This window comes from Mobula birostris, chromosome X (genome assembly GCF_030028105.1).
Source record: "Mobula birostris isolate sMobBir1 chromosome X, sMobBir1.hap1, whole genome shotgun sequence".
In the NCBI taxonomy this organism is placed as follows: Eukaryota; Metazoa; Chordata; class Chondrichthyes; order Myliobatiformes; family Myliobatidae; genus Mobula; species Mobula birostris.
The window spans coordinates 50468425-50486625 of record NC_092402.1 but is presented as its reverse complement, the minus strand read 5'-3'; the positions used below and the strand labels follow the sequence as shown (position 1 = coordinate 50486625).

Sequence of the window (18201 nt, the reverse complement as noted above, 5' to 3'; positions counted from 1 at the left end):
TGCCAGAAGTTTGAAAACTCTGAAAGATATTGAATCTAAAATGAATACTGCTCAGTGTAATAGCTCAGCTTCAGGACAAGCAGCTGTTAGTTACTGGTTCAGTAATAACAAGTAGCACTTCTACAGCATCATTAACAACACTAAAACATCCCGAGGCTTTTCACAGGAGCATTAACAGGCAACATCAGCAAATGTGAAAGCAGGTGACCAGAAGCTGAAAGAGGACTGTTTTAAAGAGCATCTTAAAGGGTCCAGACAGCTGCCAGAGGAACAGCGACAGAAATCCAGGTCTAAGTAAGAGGCCAGGATGAAGGATTGCAATGATCTTGGCAAGCTATGTGCTTGGAGGAAGTTAAAGGTAGAAATGTAGGGCTGAAGGAAGGGTGTTAAAGGGGTATGAGAGTAATAGCGGCTGGAGGGTATTACAGAGATGTAGATGGGTTTGGGGGGCATTGATGGTTACAGAGATAGAGAGGGGTTTAGGGGCCTGTACCATATAGCCTACATTATAATAAGGGACTACTTTATGTTCCCGTCTCCGGTGTGTTTATTAATAGCATTGTTGTGTAACCAGACCACATACACAACAGGGCCAGAGGGAATTGCAGAGATGGGGATGGCTGGAGAGAATTGTAGAAATAAGAACTACATTTAGTTGGGCAATTAAAAATTCCATACGTGTTACAGTGTATTTGATGTTGTAAACTGAGTGCAGAAAATGAATCACAGAAGCACACTGTCAAACATACATTAACTTGCTTTCTGACCTTCCAGAGGTGAAAGATCCTCTTCAATTCCTTGTCAGCTTTACTCAAGAAGTGAAAGCGCAACTGCGGCCAGTTTTTATCTGTCGGAGACATCGAAGGCAGGTTGTTTTTCAGACCAAGGAGGTACAATTGGATCTTTTGGAATGAAAGAAAAGAAAGTTATCATATAGTTTTGTTTTGGAAAATCTGATCTGTTATGCACTGTATATTATGAAGAGAGGCTACACTAGGTGTATTTTTTATATATATTTAACAAATATTGCTATTCTTTCATCCATAATTCATCCAGCATTATGCATCATAACCCCGCAATTAAATCATGTTGAAGGTTTAAGGAGAATATCTGGAATATTAAGGGGTGCCAACAGACACGCAGAACAGGATGAGTGAAACACTGATACTGTTCCGCCTCGGAGTTGCGTGGTAAGCCAGTCATGGAAGAAATCCGCCACCCAGATAATCTCACAGATGACCGGCTGAAAATAACAGGATTCCCATGTGATGCAAAGTGGAAACAAACTATTGAACTGGGTAAAATGTGGGGTTCAGTTACTGCAGGTCATAATGTGAACACACCCATTGCTTGGTAAATATGCCTTGGTTCATTGCTTTACATCACTAGATGATTTTATTCACAAAATCATAGACCTGTGAAGTGTACAAATGTCACAGTGATCCAATAGAATTATAGCCTCTGAGTCTGGAGATATTTGAACAAAATAACTTCTGAAATATAGTTTCATAAAGGTATTCCTGGGAATACCCAATGCTAGCATTAGGTGCAAAAAAAAGTACAAATATTTATGTGTTTAAACACAAACAATGCAGGCAGTTCACTGGGTTAACTTACAACTGAAGACATTATGAATCTCCGGACAATCACTGAAGCATTACTTTTGAAGTATTTTCTGTGTGTTTTCCGCACCTGAGGTCACAAGAAAAGAACATCAGTGTTGGGGATGCAGTGTTTGGCTGAAGATGAAGAAAATTCAAAGATAAAATAAAGAATTTCTGTTAGTCCAATAATCAATGTCATCAAACAATAAAAACTGACAATCACAAGTGATCATAATTCATAGCTCCACGGGCCCCTCTTTCATACTCCTGAATAGGGCAAGGAGAAGATGGCGTATGTTGTGAAATTTGTTATTTTGTGGCAGCAGTACATTGCAATAGATAGTAATAAAACTATACATTATAATAAAAGAATATATAAAAATAAATAAGCAGTGCAAAAAGTGAGGGAAAACTACTAAGGAAGTGTTCATGGGTTCAATGTCCATTCAGAAATCTGATGGCGGAGCGGAAGAGCTCTTTCTGAAATATTGAGTGTGTGTGCTCAGGCTGCTGTACCTCCTCCTTAATGGTAGCAATGAGAAGAGGACAAGTCCAGGGTGATGGGGTCCTTAATGATGGATTCACCTTTTTTTGAGGCATCGCGTCTTGAAGGTGTCCTGAATCCCGAGGAGGCTGGTGCCCATGATGGAGCTGGCTGAGTTTACAACTTTTTGCAGCTGTTTCTGATCCTGTGCAGTGGCCCCTTCATACCAGATGGTGATGCAACCAGTTAGAATGCTCTCCACAGCACATCTGTAGAAATTTGTGTTTGTCTTTGGTGACATACCAATTTTCCTCAAACTCCAAATAAAATATACCCATGGTGTGCCTTCTTTGTAATTGCATCAACATGTTCGGCCCAGGATAGAACCTCAGAGATGTTGACACCCACTCACCCTTTCCACTTCTGAGCCCTCGATGAGTACTGCTGTGTGTTCCCTCAACTTCCCCTTCCTGAAGCCCACAATCATTTCCTTGGTCTTACTGACATTGAGTGCAAGGTTGTTGTTGCTGCAACACCACTCATCCAGCTGATCTTTCTTGCTCCTGTACGCCTCCTCATCACCATCTGAAGCTCTGCCAACATTATTTGTATCGTCGGCAAATTTATAGACGGCATTTGAGCTGTGCCTAGCCAGAGTAGGGCAGTAAGCTAAGCATGCACCCTTGAGGTGTTCCAGTGTTGACTGTCAGCGAGGAGCAGATATTATGTCCGATCCACACAGACTGTGGTCTCCCATTGTGGAAGGTAAGGATCCAGTTGCAGAGAGAGGTACGGAGGTCCAGGTTTTGGAGCTTGTTGGTTAGTACTGAGGGTATGATTGTGTTGAATGCTGAGCTGTAATCAATAAACAGCAGTCTGACATAGCAGTCTGACATACTGTTGTCTATGTGATCCAAGGCCAAGTGGAGAGCCAGTGAGATTGCATCCTCTGTAAATTGCAGAAGGTCCAGGAATTTGCTTAGGCAGGAGTTGATTCTAGCCATGACCAACCTCTTGGAGCACTTTCGCAGTGGATGTGAGTGAAACTGGGTGACAGTCATTGAGGCAGCTGACCCTGCTCTTCTTAGCACCGGTATGATTGCCACCCTTTTGAAGCAGGTGGGAGCCTCTGACTGCAACAGTAAGAGATTGAAGATGTCCCTGAACACTCCCACCAGTTGGTTGGCACAGATTTTCAGAGCCCTACCATGTACACCATCAGGACCTGCGGGCTGTGAGGGTTCACCCTCTTGGAAGATGTTCTGACGTTGGCCTCTAAGACAGAGATCACAGAGTCACCAGATGCTGCAGTGAATTGCATTGCTGTAGTTTTATTCTCCCTTTCAAAGCGAGCATAAAAGGCATTCAGCTCATCTGGGAGTGAAGCATCACTGCCATTCATGATGTTAGGTTTCACTTTGGCAGAGTTTGCAGGGCATTACTTCCTATAGAGCTGATGTGCACTTGATTCCGTCTCTAACCTTCAATTGGAAATGATTTTTCACTCTTAAGATATCATTCCATTGGTTGTTCCTGGACTACTTATATACAGTACTGTGGAAAAGTCTTAGGCTCATACAGTTATACAGTATATAGCTAGGGAATCCAGGAAAAAGTTGAAGAATGAACTTAGAAGAACTAAAAGGGGACCAAGCACATCCTTCCTTCCCCCCCCCCACTCTGCTTTCTGCAGGGATCGCTCCCTACGCGACTCCCTTGTCCATTCGTCCCCCCCATCCCTCCCCACCGATCTCCCTCCTGGCACTTATCCGTGTAAGCGGACAAGTGCTACACATGCCCTTACACTTCCTCCCTTACCACCATTCAGGGTCCCAAACAGTCCTTCCAGGTGAGGCGACACTTCACCTGTGAGTCGGCTAGGGTGATATACTGCGTCCAGTGCTCCCGATGTGGCCTTCTATATATTGGTGAGACCCGACGCAGATTGGGAGGCTGTTTCGCTGAACACCTATGCTCTGTCCGCCAGAGAAAGCAGGATCTCCCAGTGGCCACACATTTTAATTCCATATCCCATTCCCATTCTGATATGTCAATCCACGGCCTCCTCTACTGTCGAGATGAAGTCACACTCAGGTTGGAAGAACAACACCTTATATTCCGTCTGGGTAGCCTCCAACCTGATGGCATGAACATTGACTTCTCAAACTTCCGCTAATGCCCCACCTCCCCCTCGTACCCCATCCCTAATTTTTAATATTTTTTTCTCTCCTTCCCTCTCAAAATAACTCCTTGCCTGTTCTCCATCTTCCTCTGGGCTCCTCTCCTCCTTTCTTTCTCCCTAGGCCTCCCGTCCCGTGATCCTCTCCCTTCTCCAGCCTTGTATCCCTTTTGCCAATCAACTTTCCAGCTCTTAACTCCATCCCTCCCCCTCCTGTCTTCTCCTATCATTTCGGCCCCCCCCCCACCCTTTCAAATCTCTTACTACCTCTTTTTTCCATTAGTCCTGACAAAGGGTCTTGACCCGAAACGTCAACTGTACTTCTTCCTGTAGATGCTGCCTGGCCTGCTGCGTTCAACCAGCATTTTGTGTGTGTTGCTTGAGAAGGCCTTGGTGAATAGGATGAAGGAAAACCCCAAAGTGTTCTACATGTATGTGAAGAACAGGAGGATGGCCAGAGTGAGGGTAGGACTGATCTGGGATAGCAGAGGAAACATGTGCCTGGAGTCAGAGGAGATGGGGAAGAAGAAGAAGAAAACATTGCTTCAGTATTCACCAGTAACAGGGACCTTGACGTTTGTGAGGACAGTGTAAAGCAGGCTGATATGCTGGAACATGTCAGCATTGAAAGAGGATGAGCTGGAACTTTTGAAAAAGATTAGAATAGATAAGTTCCCAAGGCCAGATGGTAGATACCCCAGTTTACTATGGGAAGTGAGGGAACAGATCTTTGGTGAACACCTTTATGTCCTCTCTGGCCACAGGAGTAATGCCTGATGATTGGAGGGTGGCAAATGTTATTCTTTTGTTCAAGAAAGGGAGTCGGCATAATGGTCAGAGTCATGGAAAAGTACAGAATAGAAATGAGCCCTTTGTCCCATCCATTCCGTGCCAAACCATTTAATCTGCCTATTCCCAACCAACCTGCACTGGGACCACAGCCCTCCACACCCCTACCACCCACGTACCTACCCAAACTTCTCTTAAACATTGAAATTGAGCTCGCATGAATCCTAGATAGGCAAATGATGAAAGAAAAATGGAGGGCTATGGGAGAGGGAAGGGTTAGATTGATCTTGGAGTACATCGTGGTCCGAAAGGCCTGTACTGTGCTGCAATGCTCCATGTTCTTAAAGCAAAAACTACTGGAAGTACTCAGTAGGTCAGGCAGCATCTGTGGAAAATGAAACAGTTCATGCCTCAAGTCGAAGAGTCTTTGACCTGAAACCTTTCTCCTTCCACAAATGCCAAGTTTGAAATTCCACAAATTTTGCTTTCCTGACCTGCTGAGTATTCCCAGTATTTTAAGACCATAAGACATAGGAGCAGAATTAGGCCATTTGGTCCATCGAGTCTGCTCCACCATTCAATCATGGCTGATTTATTGTCCCTCTCAACCCCATTCTCCTGCCTTCTTCCTGTAACCTTTGACACCCTTACTAATAAAGAACCTATCAACCTCTGCTTTAAATATACCAAAAGACTTGGCCTCCACAGCCATCTGTGGCAATGACTTCCACAGATTCACCACCCTCTGGCTAAAGAAATTCCTCCTCATCTCTGTTCTAAAGAGATGTCTTCTCTTTTCTGGCAAAACAATGATCCCCTAAATAGAGTTCAATGTCAGGAAGTTTGAGTCCATCCAAAACCTTTTGACTTGTAAGGAGCTACCAAGTGTGAAAATGCAAAGGAATTTAGTGTTCATGTACACAAATTACTAAAAACTAATGGACAGGTACAAAAGGCAATCAAAAAGGTTAATGAATACCAGCTCCAGGACACAGGGGAACATGCCCCTGCTCTGTACAGTACTACAATGGGATCTTTTACATCAAATTGAGAGGCCAGATCCTGCCTTTGGTTTAAGGCAGCAGCTCTGACGTGCTCTGCATCGTCAGTGTGCATAATGCACTCAAAGTTCAAAGTACATTTATTATCAAAGTACGTATATGTCACCATATACAGCTCTGAGATTCATTTTCCTGTGGGCATTCGCAGTAAATCCAAGAAACACAAAAGAATCAATGAAAGATTGCACCCAACAGGACAGACAAACACACTAACTTAGCAAGTACAAAAAGAAAGAAAAAATAAATAAATAAGCAATAAATACTGAGAACATGAGATGGAGTCCTTGAAAGTGAGTTCACCAGTGATGGGGTGAATGAAATTGAGTGAAGTTATCCCCACTGGTTCAAGAGCCTGATGGTAAAAACTGTTGCTGAACCTGCTGGTGTGGGTTCTGAGGCTCCTGTACCTCCTTCCTGATGGCAGCAGCGAGAAGAGAGCATGTCTGGATGGTGGGAGTCCTTGACGATGGATGCTGCTTTCCTGCAACAGTGCTCTGTGTAGGTGTGGTCAATAACGGAGAGGTCTTCACCCATCATGGACTGAGCCATATCCACTACTTTTTGTAGGAATTTCCATTCAAGGGCGTTGGTGTTTCCATACCAGACTGTGATACAGGCAGTAAATATACTCTCCACCACTCATCTATGGAAATTAGTCTAAGTTTTAGATAATATGCCGAATCTTTGAAAACTCCCAAGGAGGTAGAGGCACTGCCATGCTTTCTTTGTAATTGTACTTACATGCTGAGGAATTTAAAGTTGCTGAGGACTGGTTCATAAACCTCCAGTTTCCTCCTCCTGACATTGAGTTTTTTTTAAAGTGTACCAGACTTTCAGCCGTTCTTGGCCTGGCACGTGGTGTCAGGATTAACCGGGTCACGTTATGAACGTTCCTGACTCGACCTTTGTACCTGGCTAGCTTGACACTCAACCCGGCACGGATAAAGAAAGTGTGCTCAGGGGTGGCCAGACCTGGATTTGAACTCAGGAACCTTCGCTCTGGAGTCCGGCGCTGATCTCACTGCGCCACCAGCCGGCCGTGAGTGAGAGGCTGTTGTTGTGGCACTACTCAGCCAGATTTTCAATCTCCCTCCTGAATGCTGATGTAGATCTCTGAAGTGGAGCATGGAGTATGTGGAGGGTGAAGGTGTGAGACAAGCATGGTGAAACATTACAATTTGTATTAACCCTACAGAATGAAATTGAAAGTTCAATGGGTAACACAGTTGTGCTTCAGCTTCTTAGCACCGTGAAAGCGGAACAATGTTGATTTCCCAGGAGGCTGCATTCTGGATTCTTTGCTTTGTTACCTGGTAACCTCGCCAGACAGCTGCAATGATGGTGACTGCCCGAGCATGACTTTTCTCCTCTTTCATCTGTCTCTGGAGTTTGCGAACCTGGGAATAAAGAATGTAAACTTGCCAAATATCACAAGTTAGGAACAAATAAATCAATATCTAAACGTATTGCAGCTTTAACATGGTTGAACAGTACAAGGTGCTTTACACCCCAGGAGTGTAGATCACAGCAAATTTTGAAGCCAAAAAACAATGGGAGTTTTAGGTCAGGTGACCGATAACTTGGCCATAGAGGAGTTTCTACAAAAGCAGAAAGTTTCAGGGAGGGTATTTGAGAATTTGGGTCCATGGCAGCTCAAGGCCTGTTCACCAGTGTTGGAGTGTGACAGTTTTGCTGGGAGAGTCAACGAGAGGCCAGAAGTGCATGAGTGTAGAGATGTTGGAGAAGGAACAGGAGAGAGGCAAGGCCATGGAAGGATTTGAATACAAGGACGGGAATTATTTAGGTCTTCAACTGTGGGTAATATAAATATATTAGCATTTTTAAAAGTCTCATCTCTATTCAGTCATTGAAACACTTTAAAAGAAATGGTCTTAAAGGAAAAGGAGGATGATAGAAAGGTAGCTGATGGTTGTAAAACTGTTCTTACAGATCTGTTACAGAGCCCCTTTTGAGGAGATTAGTTTTGCTTTCACTCAGTGCTAAATGTTAATATCTGTGCACACACGACCCTTTAATCCAAATCACTTTCCTGTCAGCTGTACTTGCTACATTGATGATACGACATGATTCTCAGTAAGCAGAAGTAACTCAGGATTAATTACATCTGTGTTCGAACCACCCGAGCGTGCTCCTTGATGTAGCTTGGATGGTGAGCCCTGCATTTAGTGTGGCACTGAACAATTGGACTCACAATCACCTGATTTGGTCTCTGACTATTAACAGCTCTGGGAGAAGGATCAATGCAGCTGAGGTCCTTAAGGTTGTCCAGAGATGTGAGTTAAAAAAAAACATGACAAGCTTTTCATTAACCAGAGTGCAATACTAGAAAATAACAGATATAAGGGTGAGTATCTGTGTGAGTGGTAACACCCATAACTTGTCTGAGTTTTGATGCATGTTGAATCCTTCAAAACAACTCACCTTCCAGCCCCTGGTGTAGGCTTGAAATACGATGGCAGCTTTCTTCATATCTCTGTATTTCTTTTGTTGCTGTGTGAGAATAAGAAAGATACGGTGTCAGAAATCTCATAAGTGCACATTAATAAACCTAGAACTAAGTTTGATTTCAGTAATTTTGTGCTCTCTCGCCCTCTCTGGAGTGCAGTCCATGAGTGCTACTGACCCACTCACCACCCTTACGGTCAAATGGCTATTTTTCATACCTGACCCCAGTTGAAGGCTCGTAGCCAGTAAACTTTGACGATAAACAGAGAGAAAAAGAATCCCCATTACTGCCACTAATCTCTGATAACAACCTCACTTCATTAGCAAATCCAACATTTACGCTCAGCCCCTAAAATAAAAAATGGAAGAGGGAACACAGTCACTTTGCCACTGTAGGTGGTTCATGTTTGGGTCGGAAAGGCCTTTAGCCTTTCCACATGAACACTGGAATGTTCCTCAAATTCTGGTGCTGGGGAAGACCTGGGCTTACGTTATATCTCCTGAACCACGAAGCGATGATGATCTGGCTTTTTTTCACCAGGAGGAAGTGTATTCGGCATTTCCAGCCACGATAAGTCTTCTGAATCAAGGTAGCCAGGAATCCCATCTGAATGCGCCGTCGCTCCTCCATGTCAAAGAGCTGCACAGAAAAGAAAGAAGTAAATGGGGGTGGATTGGGAGAGGGAAGGGAATTGCCAGCAGGTGATAACCTTTCACTAATGTTATTATGCATTCATCAGAAATAAAATCAAAGCAAAAGAGGCTGTTTCTCAGTGTTGCTTTCCTATGAAGGTAAATTAGTTCTTACTTTGTCTTTGCTTCAGTTTCCTCTCCTTCCCCAACAATGCATGTGGGGTTTTGCTGTATATCGTGTAAGGGCATTCCTGTAAATGACCAATTATTTCCCCAATATACTGCCTATAATCAGTACATCAAAATTTCTCTTAAGGAGGAATTATGAGACTCTTCTCCTGAGTCAACACACCAGAATCTCATTCCAAACACTTTGGATGAAGTAACAAATGCCTCAGTGCCAAGCAGTTCAGTCAAATACTCACGGTCTGTGGATTTCTGATAAAGATCTTTGTCCGTCCAAAAGTGTATTCCCCTTGGGGTATATTTAATTCAATCAAAAGCGTCTTTATGCCATCTCTTAAAGAAGAACATAAATTAATGAATAAATATAACTTTTTATTCTCTTTGTGGTACATGTGGCAACATATTTCATAACAAGATTTGAAAGGTCACCTATTTGGTTAGCAAGACATAATGTATGGTAATCATAGAGTACAACAGGCCCTTCAGCCCATCTAGTTCATGCCAACCCAGTCATCTGTCTAATTCCATCTACCTGCACCAGATCATATCCCTCCATACCGCTCTCATCCATGTAGTTGTCCAAACTTCTCTTAACCCACATCTATCACTTCCGCTGGCAGCTTGTTCTGTACTTGCACCACCATCTGAGTGAAGAGGTTTCCCCTCATATTCTCCTTAAATATTTTACCTTTCACCTAAGGCCTCTAGTTCTAGCCTCATCTAACCTGAGGGAAAAATGGCCACAATCATCACCCTAACTTTTGACAAGGTTCCACACGGAAGGTTAGTTAGGAAGGTTCAATCGTTGGGTATTAATATTGAAGTAGTAAAATGGATTCAGCAGTGGCTGGATGGGAGACGCCAGAGAGTAGTGGTGGATAACTGTGTGTCAGCTTGGAGGCTGGTGATTAGTGGTCCTCAGGGATCTGTAGTGGGTCCAATGTTGTTTGTCATATACATTAATGATCTGGATGATGGAGTGGTAAATTGTCATAGTCATACGTTATTGATCCCGGGGGAAATTGGTTTTCGTTACAGTTGCACCATAAATAAATAGTAATAAAACCATAAATAGTTAAATAGTAATATGTAAATTATGCCAGGAAATAAGTCCAGGACCAGCCTATTGGCTCAGGGTGTCTGACCCTCCAAGGGAGGAGTTGTAAAGTTTGATGGCCACAGACAGGAATGACTTCCTATGACGCTCTGTGCTGCATCTCGGTGGAATGAGCCTCTGGCTGAATGTACTCCTGTGCCCACCCAGTACATTATGTAGTGGATGGGAGACATTGTCCAAGATGGCATGCAACTTGGACAGCATCCTCTTTTCAGACACCACCGTCAGAGAGTCCAGTTCCATCCCCACAACATCACTGGCCTTACGGATGAGTTTGTTGCTTCTGTTGGTGTCTGCTACCCTCAGCCTGCTGCCCCAGCACACAACAGCAAGCATGATAGCACTGGCCACCACAGACTCGTAGAACATCCTCAGCATCGTCCGGCAGATGTTAAAGGACCTCAGTCTCCTCAGGAAATAGAGACAGCTCTGACCCTTCTTGTAGACAGCCTCAGTGTTCCTTGACCAGTCCAGTTTATTGTCAATTCGTATCCCCAGGTATTTGTAATCCTCCACCAGGTCCACACTGACCCCCTGGATGGAAACAGGGATCACCAGTACCTTAGCTCTCCTCAGGTCTACCACCAGCTCCTTAGTCTTTTTCACATTAAGCTGCAGATAATTCTGCTCACACCATGTGACAAAGTTTCCTACCATAGCCCTGTACTCAGCCTCATCTCCCTTGCTGATGCATCCAACTATGGCAGAGTCATCCAAAAACTTCTGAAGATGACAAGACTCTGTGCAGTAGCTGAAGTCTGAGGTGTAAATGGTGAAGAGAAAGGGAGACAAGACAGTAGGTTTGCAGATGATACTAAGATAGGTGGAGTTGCGGATAATGAAGTAGGTTTTCAAAGCTTGCAGAGAGATTTAGGCCAGTTAGAAGAGTGGGCTGAAAGATGGCAGATGGAGTTTAATGCTGCTAAATGTGAGGTGCTACATTTTGGTAGGATTAGTCAAAATAGGACATACATGGTAAATGGTAGGGCATTGAAGAATGCAGTAGAACAGAGGGATCTAGGAATAATGGTGCATAGTTCTCCGAAGGTGGAATCTCATGTGGATAGGGTGGTGAAGAAAGCTTTTGGTATGCTGGCCTTTATAAATCAGAGCATTGAGTATAGGAGTTGGGATGTAATGTTGAAATTGTACAAGGCATTGGTGAGGCCAAATTTGGAGTATTGTGTACAGTTTTGGTCACCGAATTATAGGAAAGATGTCAACAAAATAGAGAGAGTACAGAGAAGGTTTACGAGAATGTTTCCTGGGTTTCATCTCCTAAGTTACAGAGAAAGGTTGAACAAGTTGGGTCTTTATTCTTTGGAGCGTAGAAGGTTGAGGGGGGACTTGATAGAGTTATTTAAAATTATGAGGGGGATAGATAGATAGAGTTGACGTGGATAGGCTTTTTCCATTGAGAGTAGGGGAGATTCAAACAAAAGGACATGAGTTGAGAGTTAAAGGGCAAAAGTTTAGGGGTAACATGAGGGGGAACTTCTTTACTCAGAGAGTGGTAGCTGTGTGGAACAAGCTTCCAGCAGAAATGGTTGAGGCAGGTTCGATGTTGTCGTTTAAAGTTAAATTGGATAGATATATGGACAGGAAAGGAATGGAGGGTTATGGTCTGAGTGTGGGTCAGTGGGACTAGGTGAGAGTAAGAGTTCGGCATGGACTAGAAGGGCCGAGATGGCCTGTTTCTGTGCTGTAATTGTTATATGGTTATATGGTTATCTATACCCCTCATAATTTTGCATACCTCTAAGATCTCCCCTCATTCTCCTGCACTCCAGGCAATAAAGTCCTAACCTACTCAACCTTTCCCTATAACTCGTGTACTCAAGTCCTGACAAGATCCTTGTAAGTTTTCTTTGGACTCTCTCAAGCTTCTGACCAGAGCTGTACACACTACTCTACATTAACCGTTATCAACTTCAACATAACATTCCAACTCCTGTACACAATGCCTTGATTTATGAAGGCCAATGGGCCAAAAGCTCTATTTATTACCCTATCAACCTACAATGCCACTTACAAGAATTTATGGATCTGTGTTCTCAGGACCTTTAGTTCTATGACACACCTCAGGGACCAGCTTTCACTGTGTAAGTCCTATCCTGGTTTGCCTTGCTAAAGTGCAACATCTCACACTTGTCTGCATTAAATTCCATCTGCTATTCTTCGACCCATTTTTCCCAGCTGGTCTAGATCATGCTACAAGCTTAGGTAGCCTTCTTCACTGGCCACTACACCGCTAATCTTGGTGTCATCCACAAATTTGCTGATCCAGTTCACCATATCATCGTTGATATTGATGAACAAACAACAATGGACCAAGTACCAATCCCTGTGGCACTCCACTAGTCACAGGCCTCTAATCAGAGTGACTGCCATACACTGCTACCCTCTGGCTTCTCCCACTAAGCCAATTTCGGATGCAATTGGCTACCTCGTCCTGAATGCCAAGCAACTTAACCCTTTGGACCAGCCCTTGTCAAAGGCCCTACTAAAATGCATGTAGACAGCATCTACCACTTTTTATTCAATCCGCTCAAAAAAATCTGTAAGACTGCTTAGACATGACTTACCATGCACAAAGCCATGCTGCCTATCTCTAATCAGTCCTTGTCTATCCAAATACTTATATATCCTGTACCTCCCATTAATTTACCTATTACTAACATCAGGCTCACTGGCTACTGGCTTATAATTTCCCGGCTTCTTCTGACAGACTTTCTTGAACAATGGAACAACATTAGCTATCCTCCAGTATTCTGGTCCCTCACCTGTGCTTGAGGATATTGTGACTATCTCTGCCAGGACCACTACAATTGCTGCACTAGCCTCCTACAAGGTCTGAGGGGATGCCTTGTCAGGCCCTGTGGATTTATCCACCTTAATTTCCCTCAGGACAGCAAGCACCTGCTAATTCATAATCGGGATATGGTCCATGACCCACTACCCTTTTGTCTCAGTTCTATAGTCTCTGTGTCTGACTTCCAAACAAATACAGAAGCAAAAATCATTTAAGATCTTCCCCTATCTCTTTCAGTTCCATGCAGACGATCACGCTGATTTTCAAGATCACCAATTTTGTCTCTTGCTATCCTTTTGCTCTTAACATAGCTATAGAAACCCTTGGGATTTTTTCTCATCTTTTAGTCCTCCTGACTTCTCTCTTAAGTGTTCTCCTTCATTTCTTACACACCTTAAGTGCCTCATTTGATCCTAACTGCCTAAATCTGATATGCACTCACAAACAAGAGAAAATCCGCAGACGCTGGAAATCTGAACAGCACGCACAAAATGCCGGAGGAACTCAGCAGTCCAGGCAGCATCTGTGGAAAAGAGTACAGTCGACGTTTCAGGCCAAAACCATCAGGCAGGACTCGACAGGGTTGTTCTGAGTGTCAGAGGTGGGATTTCCAGGAGACTCCTGGCCTCCCCGATGGCCACATCTGCACCAGGTGCATCAAGATGCAGCTCCTTAGAGACCGAGTTAGATCGATGACCTTCAGCTTGTTAGGGAAAGTGAGGCAGTGACAGACAGGAGCTACAGGGAGGCAGTCACCCCAAGGCTACAGGAGACAGATAAATGGGTGACTGTCAGGAGGGAGAGGGGGGGATGTCAGATAGTGGAGAGCACCCCAATGACCATCCCTCTCAACAATAAGTACTCCATTTTGAGTGCTTGTGGGTGGGGGGGAGGGGTCACCTACCTGGGGGAAGCAACAGTGGTCGTGCCTCTGGCACTGAGTCTGGCCCTGTGGCTCAGAAGGGTAGGGAATTGAAGAGGATGGCAGCAGTAATAGGGGCCTCTATAGTTACGGGGACAGACAGGCGATTCTGTGTACACAAAAAAGAAACACAGATGGTAGTTTTCCTCCCAGGTGCCAGGGTCCACGATGTTTCTGAACGCGTCCACAGTATCCTGAAAAGGGAAGGTGAGCAGCCAGAAGTCGTGGTACATATTGGTACTAATGACATAGGAAGAAAAAGGGAGCAGGTCCTGAAAATAGAATACGGGAATCAGTAAGGAAGTGTTGGGACCACTTCTTTTTACATTATATGTCAATGATATGGATGAAGGAATTGATAGCTTTGTGGCCAAGTTTGCGGACAATGTGTTGAGGAAGCGGAGTGGCAGATGGTTACAGTGTAAGGAAGTGTATGGTCATGCAGTTTGGTAGAAGGAATAAAGGTGTGGACTATTTTCTAAATGGTGAGAAAATTCAAAAATCAGAGGTGCAAAGGGACTTGGATTCCCTAAAGGTTAACTTGCAGGTTGAGTCGGTAGTAAAGAAGGTAAGTTCAACGTTAGCATTCATTTTGAGAGGACTAGAATATAACAGCATGGATATAATGCTGAGGTTTTATAAGGCATTGGTCAGACTGCATTTGGAGTGGGAGCAGTTCTGGCCCCCTTATCTAAGAAAAGATGTGCTGGCATTGGAAGCAATCCATAGGAGATTCATGAGAATGATCCCAAGAAAGAAAGGGTTAACATCTGAGGAGCATTTGATGGCTCTGGACCTGTACTCACTGGAATCTAGAAGAATGAGGGGAGATCTTATTGAAACCTATTGAATATTGAAAGGCCTAGGTAGAGTGGATATGGAGAGGATGTTGAAGGGAGCCCAATGATCCAAAACTCTGAAGTCCTCTCTCCCACTATCTCCTTAGCTACATGTTAAAATATTTTCCTATTCCTTGCCTCAATAGCACGTGGCATGAGTAGCAGTCCTGAGATCACCACCCTGAAGGTCCTGTCTTCTAACTTAGCATCTAACTTCTTGAACTCAATTTGCAGGTCATCATCACCATCTCACCTCAGCCTCCTCTCATTGAAGCCCCTTGAGCCAAGGCCTCAGCTCCCCACTCTAACACTGGCCCAATCACACAATGGCCACTCTACTTGACCCCAACTTTGTTTTTTTTAAGGCTGCTGCCAATTAACAAATTAACCAATCAGCTTAGAAACTAATAACTTGCAAATGTGTCTATTTTCAGCTCCTGCTCGCTGAAACTGCACAAAAAGTCTCGAGATTCACCTCTTTTACAATATGATATCCTGCAGTTTCTACAGTCAGTAGATAGTGAATTAGACGTGCATAGTTTATGATTTTCAGCCAGTAATTGAATATTTAATGCTTTGGGATCCAAAATGATGGAGTGAAGCCGTGGCTCGCTCTGGAAACAGCCCTCTCCTGTTGATAAAGCCACAGACTGTCACCGGGGGTGGTGGGGGGTGGGGGGACAAATAAAACTGCAGGACATCACATTACCCTCTGCAAATGAGCATTGTCAGCTACTTCACCAATGACACTCCTTCCATCATAAGGTCTGTGCGGCTGTTCACTGATATAATTGCAAAATGCTCAATTCCATTTGCAGCTGCTCAGCAAGTAAAGCAGCAGCAGGATCCAGACAAGAGTCAGGGCCGGGCTGGTAAGTGGCAACTGACATTCATGCAACACAAAGCAAGGGTCTGATCTCCACCCCCTACCATTACCAAGCACTATTAAATCCTGGGTCACCTCTGACCTATAATTCAGTTGACCAGCCACATACAGTAAATCGCATGGCTATAAAAACAAAGAGATGGATATCCTGCAGCAAGTGACTCACCTCCTGACAGCCTATGACCATCACACTATCCATTTGCCTGTGAGAGTGCGGATCCAACAACAGCCAAGAAACTCCCCACCATCCAGGTCAAAGTGGCCCATCAAGCAGCCCAAGCCCTCCCTCACTCCACCCCTGGCTGCAGTGTGCACTGTTTATAAAATGAACTTCTGATAGTTCAGGTTACTCAGACAGCACCTCCCAAACCTTTAGCTTTAACCATCAAGGATAAAGGGCAGTGGGCACAGGAAACTTGATGCTTAATGTCACCAAAACCAAGGAGATGATCGTCGATTTCAGACGGTCTCAGCCTGAGCACACACCCCTCGGCATCAGCGGCTCCACAGCGGAGAGAGTGGAAAACATCAAGTTCCTTGGGGTGCAGATCTCGGACAATCTCACCTGGTGCAGGAACACCACTGGGATTGTGAAACGGGCCCAGCAGAGATTGCACTTTCTGAGGAAGCTTAAACAAGCATCACTCCCCACTAACATCTTAACTACATTCTACAGAGGCGTGGTTGAGAGTGTGCTGACCTTTTGCATCACAACCTGGTACTCCAGCTGCAGTGCTGTCGACGAAAAAGCCTTGCAGAGGGTGGTTATGGGAGCAGAGAAAGTTATTGGGGTCTCCCTACTTTCTGTCCAAGACCTCTTTCAGAGTCGATGCCTCCAGAAGACACGGTACATCATTAAAGACTCCTCACAACCTCTCCATGAACTGTTTGTTCTTCTGCCATCAGGCAAACGTTACAGGAACATCAAAACTAAAACCACAAGACTAGTAAACAGCTTTCTCCCACAGGCCGTCAGACTGCTAAATAGCTGCTCTACCTGACTCTGCTTTGGACACTTTTAACTTGCACTGGACACTTATAACTTGATTTTAACTGACATGTGGCTGTTGTGTTTTACTATTTATTGCTATGTTTATTATTTAGTGTTGCGTTTGTTATGTTATGATTGCACTGCTCCTGGGAAACGCTGTCTCGTTCTGCCCTGCAGAGCTGATGTACGGTTAGAATGACAATAAAGTTTTTTGAATCTCTGAATCTTGCATCTTTGAAGCACCAACACCTCCAACCTCCACACTATTTGATTGGGTAATGTACTGCAATTCCGACATTGTTGCCAGATCTAAATCGAGAAACTTCCTCCCCAACAGCATGGTGGGAGCACCTTCATCAAACGCACTGCAGTGGCTCTGGCAGACAGCACATCACCCTGATTCTGCTAAATACATAAATACATATAAATAAGTAAAATAAGCTGTAAATATCACTGGACAACATCAACAGCAGAGTCAAGTTCAGTGTTAACATCTACATTACCCCATTGGCAAGAACTAATTAACTAAACACAAACCAACACCAGACTTAGGACCTATATGGCTCAGAAACACTCTCATTCAACATTCTAGATTGTTCAATGTCATTTCTAGGACACAAGTGTAAAGGAGAACAAAATAATTGTTACTCTGGTGCCAATGTAGCTCAGAGTAAAGAACAATCAGATAAAGACATAACAATAATTTTTAAAAACTCAATTAATAAGTATGTAAAATAGCTTATATACACGGTTAATTGTATGTTCATAAAGTGATGCTAGGCACGGGAAAGATAAAGTAGTGGTGGTTGGGGGTTGTGGAGAGGTGGGTTAGTGGGTGGAGGTGTTGATCAGACTCACTGCTTGGGGAAAGTAACTGTTTTTGAGGCTGGTGGTCCTGGCGTGGATGCTATGTAGCCTTCTCCTTGATGGGGAGTGAAACAAGCAGTCCATGAGCAGGGTGGGTGAGATCCTTCATGGTCCTGGTGTGGATGCTACATAGCCTTCCCCTTGATGGGGAGTGAAACAAGCAGTCCGTGAGCAGAGTGGGTGAGATGTTACTGGCCCTTCTCCGGCACCTTTCTATATATCTGCTCGATGGTGCCGGTGACACTTGGGCAGTTTTGTCTACCCGTTGTAGAGCTGCCTTGCCCACCGTAGTGTAGTTTCTGTACTGTGCAGTGATACAGCTTGTTAGGATGCTCTCGACTGCACATCTGTAGAATGAGGTGAGT

General features: G+C 44.2%; 1 protein-coding gene across 1 annotated transcript in view; it reads right to left on the bottom strand.

The window, feature by feature from the left end:
• LOC140191358 (unconventional myosin-Ib-like) overlaps nt 1–18201 on the bottom strand; it is a 78278-nt gene that overhangs the window by 10851 nt on the left and 49226 nt on the right. The window contains exons 18-23 of the mRNA XM_072248692.1: nt 9642–9735; nt 9074–9223; nt 8560–8628; nt 7428–7514; nt 1618–1692; nt 768–902 (exon numbers count right to left, since the gene is read on the bottom strand). Coding sequence (XP_072104793.1) covers nt 768–902; nt 1618–1692; nt 7428–7514; nt 8560–8628; nt 9074–9223; nt 9642–9735 — 610 coding nt within the window. The remainder of the gene's footprint in view (nt 1–767; nt 903–1617; nt 1693–7427; nt 7515–8559; nt 8629–9073; nt 9224–9641; nt 9736–18201) is intronic.